This window comes from Galeopterus variegatus, unplaced genomic scaffold (assembly GCF_000696425.1).
Source record: "Galeopterus variegatus unplaced genomic scaffold, G_variegatus-3.0.2 Scaffold664, whole genome shotgun sequence".
NCBI lineage: Eukaryota > Metazoa > Chordata > Mammalia > Dermoptera > Cynocephalidae > Galeopterus > Galeopterus variegatus.
The window spans coordinates 243,552-267,843 of record NW_007726775.1 but is presented as its reverse complement, the minus strand read 5'-3'; the positions used below and the strand labels follow the sequence as shown (position 1 = coordinate 267,843).

Here is a 24,292-nt window from a genome sequence, read left to right as displayed (position 1 = left end):
ACCATATGACCCAGCTATCCCACTGCTGGGAATATACCCAGAGGACTGGAAATCATCAAGTGGAAGATATGCCTGTTCCCCAATGTTTACTGCAGCACTATTTACAATAGCTAAGAGTTGGAACCAGCCCAAATGTCCATCATCAGATAAGTGGATATGGAAAATGTGGTATATCTACACAATGGAATACTACTCAGCTACAAAAAAGAATGAAATACTGCCATTTGCAACAACATGGATGCACCCAGAGTGAATTATATTAAGTGAAACTAGTCAGGCACAGAAAGAGAAATATCATGTTCTCACTTATTTTGGGGAGCTAATAAATAAATAAATACACAAACAACCTGTGGGGGAGGGAAGAAAACACAACAATTACAATTCCTTGAAGTTGATACACCAAGCAAACAGAAAGGAGATTGTTGGGAGGGAGGTTTCAGTAATGGGCTACAATAATTGACCACATTGTATATTGATAAAATAAAATAAAATTTTAAAAAATAATAAATAAAATGAAAATAAAAGACACTGAAAAAAAAAGTAAACGCCGTGCTCTAAAGGACAGTACACGGCCATGTGCTTTTTTTCCCTTACGTCTTTGCCTAATTAACCTTAATCTGTCCTCAGATATCAGTTCTATCATATCCTCAAAAAGGTTTTCCTCAGCTTCACTGACAAGGCCAGATTACCTTTATGCTTTCATTGCACGTTGGCACATATCAGTCTTACCTTCATCTAAATGATCATCTGAGGCCGGCCAGTGGCTCACTCGGTAGAGTGCGGTGCTGATAACACCAAGGCCACGGGTTCGGATCCTACATAGGGATGGCCGGTTTGCTCACTAGCTGAGCGTGGTGCTGACAACACCAAGCCAAGGGTTGAGATCCCCTTACCGGTCATCTTTTAAAAAATAAAAAATAAATAAATAAATAAATAAATAAATGATCATCTGAATTTTTGTCCTGCCTCCCTGCCTAGACTGAACACTAGGAACGCAGGGACCAAAAATGTTTGGGTTCACGAAGGTCTCCTTAGCATCCATTATGATGTGTGGCAAATGGTGAAGGTTTAATAATATACGCTCAATGAATTAAGTACCCACCGGAATATTTACCAGATAAAACAACTACTACTCTACCAGTCTATAGCATCACTGTCTGTGATGATTGAACTGTTCCATCTGCACTATCTAGTACGTTAGCTGCTAGCCACGTGTGGGCTACTGAGCACTTGAAAAGTGATTAGAACAACGGAGGCAGTAAATTTCTAATTTTTTAAAATTTATTTTTAACTAATTCAGATGTTAAGAGCCAAGCGTGGCTAGTGTCTACCATACTGAACAGCGCAGGTCTTGCTCCTTGAAAAGCAGTAAATTACATGCAGGGTTATCTTTAAAATGGTCTTCGCGGGTAAACCATGAAAGCGGCTTTCTCTATTGTGTTTACCTTGTGCTTTCTGGTTTTCCAGACTGTTTGGAGCTACATCACAAGCCCCTTGCATTCTAAGCCCCTTTATTACTACAAACGAGGGTCCAGCCAAGTACAATCGGCGGGGAGCCTCTCAAGACTAACTGATCATGCAGCGTACATAATCCACACTATTCCCTCCAGGGTCGTCCTGCACTTCAAACTAATCTGTTAATTGTCTCAACACGATATTCCCTGGGTAACAACTCTCTTCAGTCCTACACCGCCCTTTCCCCCTCCTTCAGGGCACAATAAGCCCCTCCTCCTCCCCAAAGCGTTTCTTCACTCCACACACGGGGGATACTGGCTCCTCTGAACATCTGTGGTAGTCCAAAAAACACGGGGTCCACCGAGGGGAGGGAAACAAAGATGTCTTTGCCAGAGAGCACTGAAGACGTGGACTAGTCAGCCAGCCTCTGGGCAAGAATCGAGCCCCGGGGGCGAGCTGGCCCCCACGAGCCTTGAAAGGCGCGCTAATTATTTGTCAGGCACCGTGACAGACAGCGAGCGGAGCACAGTGCTCGGGGCCCACGCCGAGGCGGCCCCACACCTCTCCCCGGCCCGGCTCACCTCCAGGGAGGCCCGCTCGCCCTCTGAATAGCGGTGTCTCGGGGGCGGCGGCGGCAACAAGGTCCTGCCTGGGGGCGCCTGCAGCCAGGCCTTGGCCTCCTCGTCCTCCTCGTCGTCGGTGCTCTCCAGACCCTGGTAGTCGTAGTTAAAGTCGGAGTCCAATTCGGGCCCCGCCTCTTCCTCCACCTCCTCCACCATCACGATCTCGTTCGAGTTCTCTGCCTCCTCCTCCGTCGCTGCCGCCGCCGCTGCCGCCGCCTCCTCCTCCTCCTCCTCCTCCTCCTCCTCCAGCTCGCCGGGCCACGGCAAGTCCTCGGGCTCCATGTTGGCGTCTCGCTCTAGGCGGCGGAGGAGGAGAAGGAGAGGGGAGGGGGGTTGGAGGGGGAGACACGGGACCTGACTGGCGGTTGCGGCCGCGCGCAGGCGCCGTGCCGCCCGACGGGGCGGGGCTGGGACAGAGCGCGCGCGTTGCTAAGGACTCCCCGCGGGGCCCCGTGGGGGTTCTTTGCAGGCGACTTCACCGCCTCGGCCTCGTCACTGGCTGGGACCTTGCTCACAGTACTGTAAGCTCACAATAAAGGCGGACTGGGCACCTCCCGGGGCTCAGAGGAATCCTCTCAGGGAGAATTTAGCCTACGGCCAGATTTTTGCCCGTACACGTAAGGGAGGCCAAACCCTAGGTCAAACCCCGATAACCAAACTTACAAATTATAAGTTTTTAAAGGTTTAGTGCCTACTATGTGCAGTCTGTATGGTGGGCGCTTGAACCTGCCTGTGGAAAAGTATCAGGGGTGGTAGAGGAATTAAGAACTGGGCGCTGGCCTCAGAAAGATCGGAGTTTGAATCCTGGCATCACCACTTACTTAGAGTGGTGGGACTGTGTCTATAAAATGAGATTAATACGCCATCACATAGCATGCTCGTGATAATGAAAGGAAATAACCAATGTGAAGGACTAAATTAACAATGATATTGAACCAACACTGGCGGGGCAATTTTAAGGATATTGCCAAAGATGTATGTCCTACCTGCCAATGACCCAATCCTGGCAAAATTATAAAGGTAGCGCATGGCCTGGAGCCCAAAGCTTCAAAGCTGTTGAACTCCTCTGAATGGGCTATGAGTACATTAAGGTTATTATCGTTTATTCTTACGGTGGGTGGAGGCGTCTCCTTCCTGGAGAGTTATAAATATAAATTGCTCGATTTTGTGTTCCTGAATGGAAAATTCCAATGTCCAGTAACAATGACACACATTTCACTAATACTATTATTAAATAACTCTGTAAAGCTTTACCTTTTACTTAGAAACTCCACTATTTTTATCATCCACAAATTTCAGGAAAAATGAATAGAACTAATGGAATTCTAAATATAGTTATCAAAGCTCTCAGGAACCCTCCCACTTCCAAAGCCTGAAGTACTTCCATTTACCTTGATGGCAATAAGATCAATCCATCTAGGAACCAAAAGTTACCTCTTTCTGAGTTAATAACAGACTGCCTCATGTATTTGTGAATTACTTCCAATACTAAATGCACCCTAGGTCTAGCCAGTTAGCCCAGTTGGTTAGAGTGTGGTGCTAATAACACCAAGATCAAGGGTCCAGATTCCATACCCACCAGCAGCAAAAACAACAACAACGTAGTAGCTACCTTAATTCAAGCTGCTATCACTAATTGCTTCATAGGGCTCCTACGATAACTCCTGCTTTATCAACAACAGGTAGAAGCTGCATTTCCAAAGCATCCACCTAAGCAGTCTCTGCGTGATCTGAAATCTGGAGATTTGGTCTTCTGAAAAAGCATCAGAAAAAAGTTTCCCTTGAGCCTCAATGGAAAAGACTTATTGGGCACTGTTAACAACTGACCCAGCAGTAAAACTCCACGACATTGATCCCTGGATTCGTGTTACCCAACTTACAAGACATGCATACAAGAAATGCCAAATCATTTCTCAGTGTTATCTCCCTTATCTTCATCCTGTTACTTTTGACTCCCTATGCTCTTCTGCCATTTCCGAGAACAACACTCTTTGGTGTGTTTTCCCAGACCATAGCTACTGCTCTTAATTTCACTGATTATTTTGACAAAATTTAATAGCTGCACTTTTATTGACTTCATAAGGTAGATTTCCTTCTATAGGTTGCTTCTGTTACTTAAGTTTTCCTCATGTAATTAATCCCAAACTTCAGTCTTACAAAAAGTTAGACCTTGACCCATACTTCAACAAAATGTTTCTCTGAGGTCATTACAACCCTATCAGAAAAACCCAGCCCTTCAGGAATAGAAACTAACATTGGGGCTATTCTTTCTACAATACTCAGTTTGCTCTCTTCATAAACCTTCCAGCCTGCTGTGAAGAAACCTGTTTAAATCCATTCAAGAAATCTGCCTATCCTGAGGGGAAGAATGTTGGCTTGTCCCTGATGTGTTAAATGATACTTATACTCTCAATATAGTCTATATCCCACTAGAATACTATTTCTTTACATGAATATCAGGCTTACACCCTCCTACCACACACTAGCTTATCCTGTATATTGAAGTTCCTTGTTACAGACCTTTAGTGTTTAAAATTACCAACCCTGGATCATGTTTCTATGAGAAGAATACCCGGAAACTGTTATTGAACCCAAGTTTGGCTGCCCACTGCCAAACAGAAACAAAAGACTTGAAAGTCAAATGTTGGTGGAAAGATAAGGACGGAAGCTTTATTCAGAACCAGCAACCTGAAGGAGATGTTAATCTAACCCATCTCAAAGCCTCAGATACCAAAGGGTTTTTGAAGGAAGCGGGGAATGGCAAGAAGGGGACGTGTAAAGAGCCAGGTACAAATTCTTGCCAAGGTTTCCTCTAGTTTCCGTTCTCATCCTGGACATTATCTTAGGGTCCTTCAGGATTTTGATTTCTTGCTGGTGCCCATCTGTTCTTGGAACTTTGCAAGCCCCAAAGAACTATTAGTTTTGTAAGGTATTGATTAACTTTCAACAGCCTTGTTTCTCTACTTAGCAAGCCAGGTAAGAAAGTTAGAGGATGGGAAGAAAGAAAAAGAAAAAATCTGTCTTTTAAAATTTCCTACAGCCTAGGTTGTTTTAGGTCCCAACATGATTTCAGTACTGCTCACTCCAACAATGTCCCCACTGTCAATAGTTCCTTCCATTTCTATGGAACAAGCCAATTACTCATCTTACAGCATTGTGTTGAGTCAGGGTGAAGAAGAGGTTAACTTGGGATGGAACTTTTTGACATGGTGAAGGACATGCTTTCGGTATCCAGCTGGAGTGGCAGAGGGACCAAGGGTATTTGTTTATTCATTGTCTTAGCAGCTGATTAACAATATACAGCTTACTCAGAGTTAGCAAGCTATACATTAATTGGTACATCAACAACTTTAAGAACTTACATGAATTCTTGGTGAACAGGGTGTCCCATCCAAGTTATGACCCCCCTTCAAGGCTGTGAATGTTTGAGAACTGCTTGTGTGTCACCTCTCGCAAAGTGATGGAGACGCAAAAGATTATTCGGAGCCCATGTATTCAGAGCAATGAGAAGCCCGAAGGGACTGCACTAAGGGAAAACTCCTTCAAGAGAGGAGAGCCCAGGCACAGCCCTGAGTCAGTTTTTGCTTCAGTTTTTATTGTAAAGACAAGAAAGTTACAGAAGAAAAACAGGTGGTTAATCAATCATAGTGAAAACATAAACTGTCTTCATTAAAGCAGGTGTAACTTGGGCCGGCCCGGTGGCGCACTGGATAAGTGCGCCGCTTGGGAAGCGCGGCGGCGCTCCCGCCCGAGGGTTCGGATCCCACATATATGGACCGGTTCCTGCTCACTGGCTGAGCGAGGCGCGGGGTCAACACCGAAGGTTGCGGTCCCGTTGCCGGTCCCCGGTCCGGTATGGGGGCAACACTGAGGGTTGCGATCCGTTGCCGGACATGGAAAAAGACAAAAAAGACAAAAAAAAAAAAAAAAAGAAAAAAAAAAAAAAAAAGAAAAAAAAAAAAAAAAAGAAAAAAAAAAAAAAAAAAAAAAAAAAAAAAAAAAAAAAAAGCAGGTGTAACTTAAAACAGTTCAAGCAATTTACCATCAAAAGAAGTCATAATACTAAGTTATGTGACATACAAAAAGAAACAATGAGATAATCACCAAAGTGCCTAATTCCCCAAGAAAGTCAAAGAAACAGTTTAGGGCAAGATGTGGAACGTCCCCCAAGCACTAATTAGCAGAATATGTTTGAAGATTTTAGCTTATGTACTTTCCCATCATTTAAGTTTAGCTGCCCAAGGGCAACTGCCACCAGAGCAATCACTTTTCACTGTGCTTCAATTCTCGTATCTACATCAAAGGCTTTAGTCCTGGGCCGGCCCGGTGGCGCACTGCTACAGTGCACCGCTTGGGAAGCGCGGCGGCGCTCCCGCCGAGGGTTCGGATCCCACATACAGACCGGTTCCTGCTCACTGGCTGAGCGAGGGGCGGGCGCGGCGCCGAGGGTTGCGATCCCGTTGCCGGTCCCGGTCCGGTGCGGGCGTGACACTGAGGGTTGCAGTCCGTTGCCGGACACTAAAAAAGACAAAAAAAAAGGCTTTAGTCCTATGAAAGTCTGGTCTTTCTTCATCTTAGCATTTCTATGTGTTTTCCTAAAGGGTTGGGCTTTGGTCCCCTAAACTAGAGGTTTTGGACTCCTGAACTACAGGACTTTGGTCCTCTAAACTACAGGATTTGGCCTTCTAAGCTACTGGCTTTGGCCTAAACTAAGGACATTGGTCCTCTAAACTACAGGCTTTGGCCTAGACTAAGGACTTTGGTCCTCTAAACTACAGACTTTGGCCTTCTACGCTAAGGACTTTGGTCCTGCGAAATACATGTGTTTTATTTCTATCTCATTAATAATTTCTTAGTCAATATCCTCCACATTTCTACAGCCGAGTAAATACAAGCCATTAGCTCCCCCTTTTTGATCAAAACATTCCTTATTGCCTACTTTTCTTTGTATTGATCCTTCAGAGATGGAAAGGCTCATCCCAGGTGGACATGTCCTACATCATAGGGAAAGATGAAATAGCAGTTAGGCCAAATTAGGGCAACATGATGTGGGGTCAGGAAATTAGAAAAGATATGCTATTTTATAATCAATGTTTTCCAATTGTATCCTGTTATAAAAAGAGAGCAAATTTTTATTGAACTATGTAAATACCATATTGCCATAAAACTCAGTTTTCAAATTTTAAAGGAATCAAATAAGGAAAAAGACAAATGCTTCCATCTTTGCTCATAAATGTATATTTTATCAAATTGCTGTAAGTTATAGATAGCTTAAAAGAGGTTTCCTTAGGGCCAGCCCGTGGCTCACTTGGGAGAGCGTGGTGTTGATAACACCAAGGCCCCGGGTTTGGATCCCATATAGGGATGGCCGGTTAGCTCACTGGCTGAGCGTGGTGCTGACAGCACCAAGTCAAGGGTTAAGATCCCCTTACTGGTCATCTTTTTTTTTTTAAAAAAAAAAAAAGAGGTTTTCTTAAACCTGGAAAACAAAACGTTTAAGTGACAAACCAACAATGTTTAAAGTAAAAATCATAAAAGCATTATCTTTATTAGTTATTTAACCTTATGTAATTAATGTTTGCTTTGCTTGATCTTGATTAGCAGTTTTATAAACCCATCAGATTTCTTATTACAGTTCTGAAAAACTTTTACTTTCTCCATTGATCTTAAAGTTATATGAATGTGTTTAAGAGTACTTGTTATAGTCTTTTCCATGAATCTGGCTGCAGGTGCCTTTCGAGGAAAATTAAAACTGCAGATAACAGAGACTTAGAATAGTTATGGTTGAAATCTGATAAAGACTTGTTATAATCAATAGTTGACCAGGAAAGTCATGTTTGAGACTGTGAATGTTTGAGAACTGCCTGTGTGTCACCTCTTGCAGAGTGATGGAGATGCAAAAGATTACTCAGAGCCCATGTATTCAGAGCAATGAGAAGCCCAAAGGGACTGCACCAAGGGAAAACTCCTTCAAGAGAGGAGAGCCCAGGCACAGCCCCAAGTCAGTTGTATTGCATACAGCACCTTAAAAAAGCAACCAAAATCTGATAACATATTAAATTTTAAGAATTTTATATAACTTTTTAACGTTTATATCAATAACGTCTATAAATGTAACTGCATTTGATCAAAACTGAATCACAAGTCACTGTGAAATAATAGTCATTTATTAAACCAAAGTGATAATTAGAAACTTCAAAAGCAACTCAGAAAGTTAAATGGGTATAAAAACCTAACCCTTTTAAAGCTCAGTTTTTCCAAGTAATCAAAAAGCTAATACAGACAACATAGGAAATTATTTTGATAAAACACAAAATCTTTGTTTGTTAGGCTAGTTACTCAAAAGGTAAAGAAAAACCTGCAGTGCAATTGTTTCTCCTTACTGGAAGCCTGTTTAGATAACTTGTAAATCAAATTTAATGAAAAAGTACATTGAATTTAATCAGATACAGGAAGAAATTGTCCAAGGCTATGAGAGTAACAATTCAAACATACAAAGAAAAATCCAAGAGTACAGAGTCAAATTATATTGGAGGGACAAAAATAGAAACTACAGTTTAAAAGATGGCTGTTAAAGAAACAGATTTAGAATTAAAAATCAAAACCTCTTGTAATTTTATGAAGAGCAGATCAATACTTCAAGAAAACCTTCTTCTAACATGGGGGATGGAGGGGATTTAGCTCTGTATCAGTGTCTTGTTAATATCAAAGTTCAATCTTTAGGAAGACTTAGAAATAATTCTCTTCTGATTGTAGCCAACTTAATCACACACAAGATTCTTTAATAAAATCACCCCTCACAAACCATTATTATGACTTAGACATTTCCATGACATGCTTTGGATTTTCTGCTTTGTCCTATATCTACTTTTTTCTAAATAACCAGTCATTTTGCTTTAGGACAAAAGTTCACTGTACAAGATTATTTCTCATATAAAATTATTCTTTTTCTCTTTTTTTTTTTTTCAAAAATGATGACTGGTAAGGGGATCTTAACCCTTGACTTGGTGTTGTCAGCACCACGCTGACATTTCTAAAATTGAATATGCAATTGAAACAACCACAAAAAAAAAAAAAAAGAAAGAAAAAACCAAAAAACGAAGCACTCCACAAAAACAAAACAAAAACACAAAAAACGAAAACCCAGTAGCAAGTCCAACGACTATTTCACTTGCCAGATAGTACCAACAAATGGCTAAAAGCCCAAATGGTGAGGAAAGGGAGTTCCTGGAGTGTACACAGGAGCGACTTGCCCATTATGGGACTCACTTCAAATGCCAAGACACAACATACAACATGTATCTGTGTTGCACATTTGTAAACATACCTAAACACATATACATACATACAAAGATCTTAAATCTTTTATTTTAGTCATGAGATAGTATCATAAACTCACCAGTTTATAAAAGACAGTTGAATACAAATTATACTTCAGACGACATGGGGCTTGTTCTCATGGATAAACTTTATTTGCCCTGATGGATAATCTAATAAAGGCTGTTAGGTTATCCATCTGGACAAATAAAACAGTTTTTCGTAGCAGGCTGATTTTCAAAGAAAAGTCTTTTTACCTTTTTTTTTTTCCCCTTCAGTTTCAAACAAGTTTAGGGTTAAATTTATTTAAAAGCCAAATCTTTAAGTGGCCTTGAATTTTAGTAACTAGTTTCTTTTCTTCTTTATCTTGGCTGAAATGCCATAAACAGTGAGTTTCTGTTTAACATCTGCAGAAAAGTCAGCAAAGTAGGCAGAGGTGAAAAATAGAAAGATAAAGAGCTTAAAAGCTCAGAATTTTCTATAAACAGTGCTTCTAAATAAGCTCTGTAGTCTGAAAATAGCTCATCCTTTCTTTGCCTGCAAGATTATATGTTAAACCAGACAATTTTCTGTAGAAAAGAAAAGGTTTTCAACAATTTTTCTTAGCTCCTTATTTTATGTGAAGGACTTTTTAAGTATTGAGACGATCTCAGTGTGTTTTTGATTGTATGCATAGGTACACAAATTTTGTGCAGAGACTTAGCCAATTATAACTTTCTGGATTGTAGTTTATGTTTCTCAAGCTTGGCAAGAGAAACTGAGGGGAAAAAAAACTTTTTCATTTTGGTCATCAGGCTTATTTCTATGACCAAAAGGCCCAAACTTACTTCCTCAAGCCCAAACAGATGGAGTGCTCCCAAACAAATGAACAAACCCTTTGAGGAGAAAGCTGGTTATTAGTCCTTGAGTCACTTTCTTTTTTTTTTTTTAAAGGTGACTGGTAAGGGGATCTTAACCTTTGACTTGGTGTTGTCAGCACCACACTCTCCCAAGTGAGCCAACTGGCCATCCCTATATAGGGATCCAAACCCATGGCCTTGGTGTTATCAGCACCACACTCTTCCAAGTAAGCCATTGGCCAGCCTTCCTTGAGTCATTTCTCACACCCCAAATGGTACCTTTAACAAACGTGTGGAAATAAGACACCTGGCATGCACGCCAGTGTGACTTACCAGCTTGGAGCCCATCAACTCCTTAACTAATGCTGCTTTCCGCACCAACCAAAAGGCGAGAATTGGTGGTCAATGCTGCCACTAGATAATCAAGGAGCCTTCCCTGGAACAAATAGATTCTGGCAGCTGCTGGGAAAGTCCCCAAAATTCTAGCTGCAGGGCTGGCCTACCATAGGCAGTTGGCACCTACAGGTAGACCCAGACTTGCTCCAACAGCGTGAATGAGTAAGGCCTGATGCATTGTCATGGCCAATTGCTCCATTCATTGGAAGGGGGACGTATTAGTTTGTTTCTGTGGCTTATAACAAAATACACAGAACTGGGTATTTTATAAAGAAAATAAAATGTATTGCTTACAGTTTCAGAGGCTGGGAAGTCCAAAGTCTAGGGAACACACCTCGTGAGTCTTCTCTGGTGGTAGCTTTACAGCAATGCAGGGGTCTCACATGGCAGAAGATGGGGGAGCAGTAAGAGGGAGAGATCAGCCTCCTCATTCACTCTCCTTTTAAAAACCTCAAAACCATGCCCTTCACCAACATTATTAATCCATTCACTATGGCATGGTCCTACCATCTAGTCACCTCTCCAAGGACCCATCTTTCAATTACCATAATAAGATTTCCCACCCTCAACAGTTACAGTGGGGATTAAGCCTCAATGAGGTTGGGGGGCGTCTAATCTACACTAGTGGGGCTAGGCCACCCAGGGCATTCAGCTGAAGGAGATGTTAGGCTAACCCATCTCCTTCAGGTTACTGGTCCTAAATAAAGCTGCCTTCTCTTTTCACCAACATTTGACTTTCGAGTCTTTTGTTTTTATTTGACAGAGGGCAGCTGGACTTGGGTTCAGTAACAAAACCAACAAAATGAGGCAAGTACAGAGAGTCACAGACTACTTGGGAGAACTCCCAGGAAGGATAACTCACAACTCGCCCTTCATGTGTACTCTGTGAATAAAATTCCCTTAACGAAAACAATACAGGGCCGGCCCGGTGGCGCACTGGATAGTGCGCCGCTTGGGAAGTGCGGCGGCGCTCCCGCCCGAGGGTTCGGATCCCACATGCAGACCGGTTCCCGCTCGCTGGCTGAGGGAGGCGCGGGAGCAACACCGAGGGTTGCGATCCCGTTGCCGGTCCCGGGTCCGGTACGGGGGCAACACTGAGGGTTGCGATCCGTTGCCGGACACGGAAAAAAACAAAAGACAAAAAAAAAAAAAAAAAAATACAACTCAAAAATGTGGTCCAAAACTTGTCTCTGACTTTAACAGTCCTCATAAATGACACAACTTCTGCTATAGAAGCTCAACAAACCAGTTAAATTTGAATTCATTAGCCAGAGTCTTCGTAGACAATCATTTCCTCTTAGCTAGCCAAGGGAGAGTTTGTGTTTAACAACACTTATTGCTGCACCTACTTACTATAGGGCCAGTAGAGTGTGACTAGTCTAAAAAGAGAAAAGCCACCTGGCTCTTTAAAACAGACCCATCTGGATTCTGGGGCATGTTTTCATTGCCAGGATTTTATAATCTGAGCCCCTAGTTTCAAGACTTATTACAAAGATGGATAATCATTTTATTTCTGGTAATTGCTTTTTTTGCCCTTGGTCAATGAATTCTGTTCAGACTCCTTCATGTTTCTGCACTGCCATTGTCATGTATGGTTTAACAACTCATCCTACAACAGGAGGAGACTGCATTCTCCAGATCAGCATAAACTCAGCAATAGTGAAAATGTGAATATCATAGATTAATGTCCTGTGGCCTGCCTTTGTCCTCCCTTGACCAAAAAGAGGAGGGAGGGGATAGAGAAAATAAATGTGTGGCATCCAGGAACTGGTCTGACACTAATAACTAAGTCTTCGTATTGTTAGAAGCTGGCCTCACATTCACAGCTGTGCCGTGATATTCTTCCACTGAGCATAAACAATCTCACAGAACACCAGCATTGTATAATGTCATCTGTGAGTGATGAAGCAAGAAAAAAAAGACCACTCCTAATACTATACTAATAACTCCTAATAGCATCCTCTTACAGAAATATCTCATGATCCCCATGTGTGTGTTGTCTAAGCACAGACAAAAACAGTGTTACTGTGCAAACCACAAACATACCAACACCCCCCTCTTCCAACGACTTTGAGTGACTACTGCTGCTTTTTCCCATTATAGATCTAGCATCACTGTAATCTCCCATTCTTCTAGATAAGATTCATTAAGATGCCTTATCATAGAATTACCGCCCTCATCTTGAAAGCATTCAATTCACAGCAACATCCTGCTTCTTTAAACCTTCCCTCAAAATCACCTAACACAAGCCCAAATCCTATAACTCCTAATAGCATCCTATGGAGATACCTCATGATCCCCTATGTGTGTGTTCTCCCTTGTTGCAACAAATAATAAACCCAACTTTGTGTTCCTGGTGATCTTTGGCTGGACAGCATTGACACATTAAGCTGAAGGAAGCAACTATGCAAGTTCTATGCCAGTTTTAAACTTACTATGAGTGGAGCACGTTCCCAGTTACCAGAATTCTGTTTTCTTCTTTGAAGAACAGTATCTCCTGATAAAAGCTTTATTGGGTGCTTTCTAGGATCCAGTAACTGTGCTAGGAAGTAGGAATGCCACCTCCTGGCACCAATCCTTCGATGGTAAACCAAGAGCCCCTGTTGATGTTTCCTTCTCGTAGTAGCAGCAGCAGGTATTGAGATAGTACTGCCAAAAGAAATAGAACAGGATCTGAGGGTTCTCATTCCCTGAGAGCACAGAGCAACCTGACCACCCACACCTTGTCATTCAGGCTCTTCCTATTCCCTGTGTTCTCCATAGTGTTTCCCTGCTGTTATCCCTTATGTGAATTCAGCTTTTCACCCAAATTGAAATTCAGGCTCTCCTGTTTCTCTGGCAAAGAAGAAGCTAGGTAAGGTACACTCAATGCAGGAACAGAGAGCTTTAGTCACCAGAAGAGAGTGGTGGTTCTGAGTTCTGTGCGCCTTCTTATTCCTTGACTCCATCTTCCATCACAGCCACCTTAGACACATGTTTCAGATCTTATAGGAGAAAGATATGGTAGAGAGAAGTTTTGGAGACATCAGAACCTTCCCCCACAACACACACACAATTTTACCACCCACAACACACTGTACTGATCGCAGCTCTGACTCAAGAGCGCTATGCAAATGTTGTGTATACATAAATATATACATATATAGATAGAGAAAAAGTTTACCTTGCATACCGCCTAAAATTATGGCAAGGGTCCTAGCTAAAAGCGTTAAGCATAAATTAGGGATTGATGTGCTCAGAAGGAAAAATTACCATTATCTGTAAGAGCTGTCAAGGCAGAGGCCCAGAAGATGGGAAAAGATAGGAAGAGACCCATAGGATGGAACCTACCCATACACTTTGAACAGAGGGTCATATACCCTCTGGGACTCATGGTCCAGGTTTCTGGCTCTCACTCCCCATAGAAGGACTATACCCAAGTGAGTGTATAAAATGCTAAAAACTTGGAGTCAGACAACCCAAAATGGAGCAGATTCCCACTGCCCCATGTCTAACATGCCCACAGGCCTAAGAGGCTGCTCAGCCCAGACCTGCCCCACTCATGATGCAGCCCTTTCTTCATCTAGGAGCCGAGAGACAATGAAAGAAGGAGCAAGAGCATTACGCCTGCCCTTCCCCCTCCTATATCCATTGTTATTGCTGCCACCTGTTCCCTTTTCCTCCTCCTCTTCTTCTTCCTCCTCTTTCTTCTCCCTCTTTGTTTCTGGATAAACAGAGGTGATACAAGCAAAAAACTGTCCATTATAGAGGAAAAAAGTCTTTTTTCCCCCACCCTCCCCCACCCAAGTCCGCTCCCCTCTCGCCCCCGAGGAAAGAAATCGTAACTGAAGTTTTGAAAGTCCACCATAAGGCAAAGGACACTTCCTGGTCCCCCAGATGTCCCATTGCTTACTCTTTTACTCCATTAAGGTTTCTGATCACATGTCAGAGGTCTTCTCTGATCGCCCAGTCTAAGATTTAAAATGGCATGCCTACGCCCATAGCCGCTATTATTCTCCAACCCAATACTCTGCTTTATTATTGTCTATACACCTATCATTAGCTTACATTGTGTACAGTTACTTGTTTATTTTCTGTCTCCACCCACTGGAACATAAGCTTCATGAAAGCAGGGAACTTTTATTTTTCACAAACTTAGCTCTAACGCCTGGAATTATGCCTGCCTTATAGTTGTCCTCAATATTTGTCCAATGAACGAATAAATAAATGCCACTTTGGTTTTTATTTTTTCTTTTTAAAATAAATGTTATTTCGGCACTCCTCTCACAAAAATATTTACGGGAAAAAGGAGGCATTGTCTTTCCCCATTTTATCATAGGTGTCCAGAAAATCAGGGCACCTTGAGGGCCCCAATACTTCGGTGACAGTGGTGATGCCCAGAGATGCCTGAGGCAGCTTGGAGGTCCATAGAAGACCATAGAGCCTATCGGGCAAAAGCAAGAGCAACTGTAGAGTCTAGGGAAGGAATTAGTGCTCAAGAGATGAAACTACCCAGGAGAAACTGCAGCCAGGCACAGCTGAGGTCAATGCGCCTTTGGGAAAGGCTGTCCATTGCTGGAATGGTAACAGTGCCCAGCGCCCATCACATGACAGCTGGCTGGGCTGCTTGGGGGCATTGTGTATGACAGACTGTGTAAAGGACTGAAAGTTTGTGTCCTCCCAAAATTCATATGTTGAAGCCCTAACTTCCAGTGTGATGGTATTCGGAGGTGGGGCTTTTGGGAGATAATTAGATCTAAATGAGGTCATGAGGGTAGAATCCCAATGATGGGATTAGTGCCCTCATAAGAAGAGTAAGAGAGAAAGATCACTCTTTCTCCACCATGTAAGAGCACAGCAAGAAGGCAGCTACCTGCAAGTTAGAAAGAGGGCCCTCACCAGACAGCACATCTGCTGGCACCTTGATCTTGGACTTCCCAGCCTCCAGAGCTATAAGAAATAAATAAATATTGTTTAAGCCACCCAGTCTAAGGTATTTTGTTACAGCAGCCTGTGCTGACTAAGATAAACTGACGACTCTCAAAAATACTCAGAGGCAGAGCTAACATTCATGTGTTGTGCACAGATACCCTTTTTCTATTTGTTTAAATATTGAGATACTTCCATATTCATAGGTAACTAGTCAGTGCCCCAAGGACCTTCCTACCCCCCTGTTACTGTCTGCTACCCAGACCTCATTAGGATCATGCATGGTACAGCTTGAGCCTCTGTTTTGATTGGTCCATGCCCTTGCCATCACAGGTGTTAAACATTTTTAATATTACCACCACCTGGGGGCAAAGGAGACATGAAGCCCTATTTTAAGAAGGACCAGAGCCAATGAATTGGGAGATTACTATTTCCATAGACTTAATTGAAAACAGAGGCTGATGATGTTTTTAATTTGTAAAAACATTATGAAACTCCAGCTTGCTGGAACTGTGCTAAGGGCAACCCAGGGAAAGAGTCTCTGACACCACTTGAGCCAGAACATTCAAAACACATCAACCAACATGGCAGTGATGAGACTCGTCAAACTGAGCTTATTGCCTGTGAAAGATGAAACTCAGGGGGCCACTGGGAACTACAGGGTCAGCTGGCTCTCCCCTACCAAAAGGTTCTACTTTCAGACCCACCCCCTGAAGGTTCAGTTTTTTATTTTAAAATGGAAAAGAATGGGTTGGCCCGGTGGTGCACTCGGTAGAGTGCAGCGCTTGGGAGCGCAGTGGCGCTCCTGCCAAGGGTTCGGATCCCATATAGAGACCAGTCCGCTCACTGGTTGAGCACGGTGCGGGCGCAACACCAAGGGTTGCGATCCCGTTGCCGGTCGCGGTACGGGCGCAACACTGAGGGTTGCAATCCTGTTACCGGTCACAAAAAAAGACAAAAAAGAAAAAAAAATGGAAAAGAATGTACAGAGACATATTACCTCAAAAGATCAGGTTACAACACAGTTAATCAGGTTAGATCTCTCTGTAACTACCATCCAGACCTGAGGTTACACCTTGTCCCTTTGGCAGCTCTGGGTCTGCCCCGACTCTCCAATGGCATTTACTTGTGGAAATAAACAAAGACCAATCAAATGAGAACAAGCAAAGGTGATATTCAGACCTTGCTATAGCAAGGGAATCAGCCACTGTCACTTGTGTTTTGGCAGATACTCAAAGGCAGGCAGAGGAATGAGAAAGCTTTATAGTGGAAAAGGGAAGGCTTCAGGTGTGCCCTGATTGGAGGCTATTGGCGTGGAAAAGCAGTAGAAACAAGGCATCCTATGTGATTGGTTGAGTGCTATTTGGCTTTCTCTGGTTGGTCCTAAGTTGGAAGCAAAGACAAAAATTAAGGAAGCTGTCAGTTATTAACCAAGTCCTGGCCATTTGGGGCCGATTGTTACAAAGGTTATTCTTTGGCCTCCTAGGTTATTACTAGAGATAGCAAATCTGGCTTCCTTCAAGTCTGACAGCAGGTTGGCTTTCTGGGCTAGTTGTTATAGATAATGGGTTAATTTCTTCAGCAGATTGCTGCAGGTTGTGGGTCAGAGTTCTATTTTTACGTATAGTTTTGCCATTATCCATTTGTATATTCAGTCTCTCATACTCAACAAATATTTATTGAGCAGCTACTAAATGCCAGTCACTTAGCCAGATGCTAGAGAAATGGATTAAATGACACCTTCCTTTCTTTCAAGATTTACAATCTCATGGGAAACACAGGCAGACTTCCTCCTTAGAAATCAGTGTACAGGTCTGCTTGCATTGAATTCCTAGAATATCTCTCTGGAGGCAACAACCATGGGAATATTTTTCATAAAGTCAGTAATAAAATTATTTTCTTAGTCTGTTCGGGCTTCTATAACAAAATGCCATTGACTGGATGGCTTATAAACAACAGAAACTTATTTCTCACAGTGCCGGAGGCTAGAAAATCCAAGATCAAGGCATTGGCAGATTCAGTGTCTGGCAGGAAAGAGCCTGTTTTCTCATAGTGGCTGTCTTCTCACTCTAACCTCACATGGCGGAAACAGCAAGGGTGCTCTCTTGGACCTCTTTTATAAAGGCATTGATTACCTTCCAAAGGCCTCATCTCCTAATGCCATCACCTTGGGGTTAGGATTTTAACATATGAGTTTGGGGGAGACACAAACATTCAGACCATAGCAATTATGAATTAAGGAATTTTAGTAATCCCTATAATAGAACCACCTTATGCCTGGTAATTAAAATGTCATTTTAATTGGTGCTGTTCTCTACAGTGTGTGAACCAAGACTGGAATTGGCAGAGCCATTATTCTCATTTAATTAATTGTTGACCTGAGGCTCCTGCTGTGATTGTATACAATGACTTTATTCAAAGATAACTCTTTACCAAGGTATAAAGTTAGGTATAAGTGAGGAAGTAGTAATTAGATCAGCTGGTGGTAGGCTAGCCCAATGTCTACAGCTGAAAATGTTTAAGACTGTCCAGCAGCTCCCACATTCCATGTGAACAGTCTGAAGACCAAGCTGATATCTCCTGAGGCTGAGCCTTCCAGAAAGTCAACTGGAATCATCCTTCAACCACAACATCCTTTAAACAAGGGGCTATATTCCTGAGTTACACCCATATGTCCCTATATCTTTTAACCCATCCTCCTTAGAAACCAAAGCACACAGTGATAGGGAAGGTTCTCGCTTTCAGTAGAGAAACATAGATCAGTAAGGAAGTTGTGACAGTATCTCAGATGATGAATGACAGGATGTGGATAATGGCATGGACAAGGAAAACACAAACTGAGAAGGAACTGCCAGAGAGGTAGGAAGAGAATACAAAGAGTGGTATTACAGAATATAATACCAGAGAGGTTCAAGGCAGGAAAGTCCAACAGCATCAAATGCAGCAGAAAGATAAAATAAGGACTGAAAATTGTCTATTGGATTTGGCATTAAGAAGTTATTGGTATCTTGCATGAGAAATTATTTTGGTGGAAGAGTGAGAACAAACTCCAGATGCTGCAGCTGAGAAGTGATGGGGAGGCAGGAAGGGGAGGCACTGAGCAGTGAAGGGAGGAGTTTGGACGTGAAAGGAAAGGAGAATGATGAGGTAGTAGGAGGACAGGAAAGGAACCACGGGAGCTTTGTCTAGTGTTGTGTTTTTTAATATGGAAGAGACTTGAGTATATTAGTATGCTGAGGAGATAGACCCTAAGGAAGAAAAGAGACTGAAGCTAGAAAACAAAAAGAGGAGAATTGATAAAAGCCAAGAAGATGATGGATGATTCAGGAAGGATTACGTTCGGACAGATGTGGCTTTCTCATACAGCAGGGGAAAGATAGGTGCCAAAGAAAATCCTTTACTCAGGCAAGTAGGGCAAGAAGTTCATTGAATTCAGTTTCCTGGTTTCTATTCATGTTTATCAGAGTGTGGTCAACAGATTTCCTTCACCAGAATTACCTGAGTTGTATACTTTATGAAGAATCCCGTATTTTATGAAGAATCACTCAGAAAATAAGACTCAGGAAGTCTGGGGGCAGGGCTCATGAATCTGATCTTTAAAGTAGCACATACCCCAGCTCCAAGTGATGCTGATGTACGGTAATGGTTGCAAACCACTCCTTTTTATTATCTGTGATATATCAAGGACAATCAGATGCTGAGAATGAAGGGCAGGGTGGTGTATGGCTGCCAGATAGAGGAGGTATGAAAAAGCTGGTGAATCAATGAGGACATACCTGAGAGAGTCATGTCCATCACGCAGTAGCACACTAATCCAGATGGGTGTGTGAATCCCCATTCTTTAACTTGCCAAATATATCTCAAATATGCCCTCATTTTTCTTTCTCCATTGCCATCTCCTAGTCCGGACCACAGCATCTCACCTGGACCACTGCCAGTCTCTTCACTGGTCACCTGCCTTCCATTCTTGCCTTTACAATTCATTCTCTCAGTGGCCTAAGTGAGCTCTCAGAATATATATGGATTCATCTTTTGCTGCTACTTAAATATCCTCCAATGCTCCCTGTTATGTTCAAATAAAATCTAAATTCCTTACCATACCCTGGGTGCTTGACCCTTTCAGCCTAAGTCAGCACTTCTCTCCCCATTGCTCCTTAACCCTAGTCTCACTGGCTTCCTTTCTGTTTTTCAAAACCACGACCTTCCTCACCTCAGGCCTTTGCACTTAGTCCCTCAGATTTGAACATTTTTCTTACAGGTGTTTTCTTGGCTCATAATTCAGATGTCAGTTTAACATATCTGAAGTAAGCTGTCCCCAGTTATACATCATGACAGTTTTTTCATAGCACATTAGACACTCTGAATTCATTCTATTTATTTTCTTACTTGAGTCTTATCTGTTTTTTTCCACTAGAATACGAACTATAAGAGGGCAGTGTCTCTATCATTCTTTTTCATCAATTTATGCTTAATGGCTAGCATATTATAGAAATTCAGATAATATGTGTTATTTGGTGTGTGTGCATGCGTGTGTGTGTGTGTGTGTGTTGTGTGTTTTTGGTTTTTGTGGGTTTTTTTGGCAACTGGCCAGTCTGGGGATCTGAACCCTTGATCTTGGTATTGTAACACTGTGCTCTAACTAACTGACCTATCCAGCCAGCCCAGAAAATATGTACTAAATAAATGAAGAAAGTTTGTAGAAGTGGTGAAAGTAGCCAAAGGATTGATCCAAGATGGTTTGCAGAACAAGTGAAATAGAAGAACCAAGAACAAGAGAGGAGTTAAAGTGATTTAATAGGGGTCTGGAGTAGATATTTGTCATATTTTTGGCCACCTAAACTCCAAATGTTCTTCTTATTTCCCACTGTATAGCACTGGTGTGATACAGCTCCTCTCCCTGTCCACTAACGAAAGGTCATCCCTCTACCTGCCACCTAGCAGCCAGGACAGGGACACATGACCTGCATTCACCCATTTGGATGCTCCCATCTGTGACTTTGACTCTTAAGGGTGAAGCAGGAATAGTTCAGAACCTTGCTACTCAAAGCATAATCTGGGGACCAGTAGCACTGGCATCGCCTGGGAGCTTTAGAAATGCAGACTCTTGGGGCCCACCTAGACGTACTGAATCTGCATTTTAACAAGATCTCCTGTTGATTCATAGGCACATTAAAGTTTGAAAAGCACTGGCTTAGAGCATTCACAGTGGTGCAGTTGAGAGTCCAGGGGTAGCAACAGCCAAAGGAGCAAGCAAGGATATCTTCACCAACTGGTTCTTATGGCATGACCTTAGTCATGGGTTCTGTTCTCCAGCCTTCTTTGATTCTTGCCTTTCTTCATCGGCTACTCACTACTTAATGCTGTGTAACAGACAATCACAGAATCCCAGTGACCAATAATAAAAAGCATTGTTTCTTGCTCAAACACCAGCCAGTTGCCTGGGGATATCTGTTTCAGGCTGCAATGCACAAGTTGGCTGGCATGACTATACTCCACAAGTCTTTCATTCTTCTGGGAACAGATAACGCTCTTTCCATGACAGACGTTGGAAGCTCTCAGTGGTGAGTGGAAACACAAATGCCTCTTAAGGCCACAGCCACACTGGAGATTGGCCAAAGAAAATCACACAGGAAAATTCAACATCGTATTTCTCCCATGGCAGTTGATGAAGAAAAGGGAATAAATATTTACTGAATGATAAACTTAATATATACCACCCCTTTCCCAAGCCTGGTTTCCAGATTTCCCACTGGTTCTGGGAGCCCCACAATATGCTTCCAGGAGGTTCCTTTTCTGCTAAAGTTAGCAAGAGTCAGTCTCTGTTGCTTAAAATCAAACACCAATCCATAGGAGGAAGTCTAGGCCAAATGAGGAAGTAGGTGGAGCCCAGGGATGCAGCTGTCAGACTTAAAGAAGAAGCACTTGAAGACTAGCATGCACAAGATGGCTCTAAAGGTATAAAGGGGTGGCATAAAGAGATGAATGGAGAGACAGGAGGTTTTGATCAGAGACTAAACTATTGGAGTTTAAAAGGCCCAAGGTATGGTTATAGAAGTTTAAATGGTACAAGATGTGGCTACAAGAGTGAGTTCCTAAAATAGGCCTTCCATGTGGTTATTAAAAATCTCTAGGATGGTATATTAGTCAGAGTTCTCCAGAGTAACAGAACCAGTAGGATAAGTATATAGATATACAAGAGAGAATTTATTAGAAGAATAGACTCACATGATTATGGAGGCTGAGAAATCCCCCTACAGACCATCTGCAAGTTGGAGACCTTGGGATGCTGGTAGCACAGCTCAGTCAAAGTCTGAAGGCCTAAAAACCAGGGAAGCTGATGGTGTAACTTTCAGTCCAAGGCCAAAGCCCTGAGAAACAGAGGGGGGCGGGAGTAGGGAGGTGGTAGCTGGTCTAAGTCCTGGAGTCTGAAGGCTGAGAAGCCTGGAGTTCTGGTTTCTACTGACAGAAGAGGAAGAGCAGATAGATAGACACAGTTGCCTTTCCTCTGTTTTTGTTCTCTCTGGGCTCCTGGCTGATTGGGTGGTGCATGCCCATGTTGAGAGCAGATCTTCTCCACCCAGTCCACTCAGACTCACATGCTAATCTCCTCTGGAAACATCCTCACAGACATACCCCCAAATAATGCTTTACCAGGTTTCTAGGAATTCCTTAATCCAGTCAAATTGACACCTAAAATTAACCATCACAGGTGGGGACAGAATCTGGATTAGAGAGAAAGAGAGTAATATGACACATTCCCTCTGCACACTATACAGATAAGTGACAAACAGGGACATATGGATATCAAAGGGATAGGAGGGAAGAGAAGACTAAGGTTTTTTGAGTGCCAGGCACTATGATGGGTATTTAACAATAATTGCCTCCTCTAATCTTCACAACAATTCAGCAACACATTTTACAGATGAGGAAACCAAGGTTCAGAAAAATAATATGCCCGATATAACCCAGACGGCAAGAGAGGATACAGTAAGGATTCAAGTTCAGTCTGTCTGACTACTAGTCTATGCTCCTTCTCATTGAAGCATACAGTGTAGAAGCTTCCACTGGGGAAGTAGGAGCAGAAAAATAATATGCCCGATATAACCCAGACGGCAAGAGAGGATACAGTAAGGATTCAAGTCCAGTCTGTCTGACTACTAGTCTATGCTCCTTCTCATTGAAGCATACAGTGTAGAAGCTTCCACTGGGGAAGTAGGAACAGGCACAACTGAAGTCCTCGTCCTTTTGTAAGTGGAACATAGGAAATTGTCAACCTACCCTGCAGAGGCTTCAAGGACAGCCATGTCCTCCGGAGCAAGATAGGTGTCAGTTAAGGGTGGGATGAGTTGAGAGGCTACAAGAGCAGGGAAGTTTGTGTACAATTGCAGGACAGGTTTGGAGGAAGGAGGTCGGCAGTTGAGGATGAGCCATAGAGGAAAATTTTCAGAAATGGGGAGATGAACACACTGCAGCAAGAGGAAATGGGAGAAGCTTACATTTTTGGATTGTGGCTGAGGGTGAAGAAGCTTAGAGATGCGGAACTGGCTTTCACCATAGAGCATTCCCTACAAGGGAGCAAGAATGACCCAGTTAAGTCATTAATCAGAGCATTTCATGTTTCTTTTTTTTTTTTTTTTTTTCATGTTTCTATTCAAAGTCCTTCAAGGGCTTTCGACTGCACTTGGAATAAAATACAAAGTCCTAACCGTGGCCTATAAGAGCTTACTTGATCGGGCTCCCACTTCGATACCTCCAGGTCTAAACTGCTACCCGTCCCTCTTGCTCACCCCACTCCAGCCATGCTGGCCTCTTCACTGTTCCTCAACATACAAAGCACACTTCCACCTCAGGGCACTTGACCCTGCTGTTCTCACTGTCTGGAACATACTTCTACAGAGTCTCCACTCACTCTCTCAGAGGGCATCCTCTGATAACCCAATACACCCACGCCCTTATTCATGTTTTATTTTTCTTCTTAGCACTTATCACCACTCAACATTTATTTAGTTGTTTATTGTCTGTCTCCCTTCCCACCAGTAGAATGCAAGCACCATTCTAGAAAGAAGTGATTTTGTCTGTTTTATGCACTACAGTATACCATATGTGTAGTGCCTAAAACAGTCTCTGGCATATAAGGAGGTGCTTGGTCAACACTGTTGAACAAATGAATGGAGACCAAATTGAATTGGCTGGTCAAAAATTTCCAACAAGAATATTGGAATAAATTTGGTTTCATTGGAGCTGATATAGATGTCTACCTACTGGAGAACTTTTCCTCTCCCAGCTGGCTCCTGGGGGCATTTGGTGGGCAGAAAGTAAAGTGCATCTCCAGGTGCTTGAGTGGGTGGAGGGGAAGCTGATTATAGCCTCCAGTTGACTCCTGGTGACAAATTCTCCCTTAGGATGAGTCATTTACACTGATGGCTAAGTTAATACATTAATAACTTCATTTTTATAATGCTTTTATAATCAGAAAATGTCATAAAAGTCAATATATGGCATATGTAGAGAGATTTTGTTTTATATCTGTAAATATATGTGTGCATAGATAGGCAGATAAATAGATATAATAAATTTAGTATGTGATAAACCAGTGAGGACAACATGGAATATGCAATGTGTTTCTATTCCTGTGAGTACAAAGTTACTGTCTTGTCCATGATGTAAGGGAATCCTATGTTCTAGACTCACTGGTCCCCTTGAGGGTTGCTCCCATACGACTGGTTCACAGCTGGATGCTGTTGACAGCAATTG

General features: G+C 42.6%; 1 protein-coding gene across 1 annotated transcript in view; it reads right to left on the bottom strand.

Annotated features, from left to right (window-relative positions):
* The window catches only part of ALMS1 (Alstrom syndrome 1), a 201,300-nt gene extending 198,940 nt beyond the window's left edge, over nt 1-2,360 (bottom strand). Inside the window, exon 1 of the mRNA XM_008571165.1 lies at nt 2,037-2,360. Within this exon, the coding sequence (XP_008569387.1) occupies nt 2,037-2,360 (324 nt within the window). The remainder of the gene's footprint in view (nt 1-2,036) is intronic.
* Nucleotides 2,361-24,292: the final 21,932 nt, after the last annotated feature.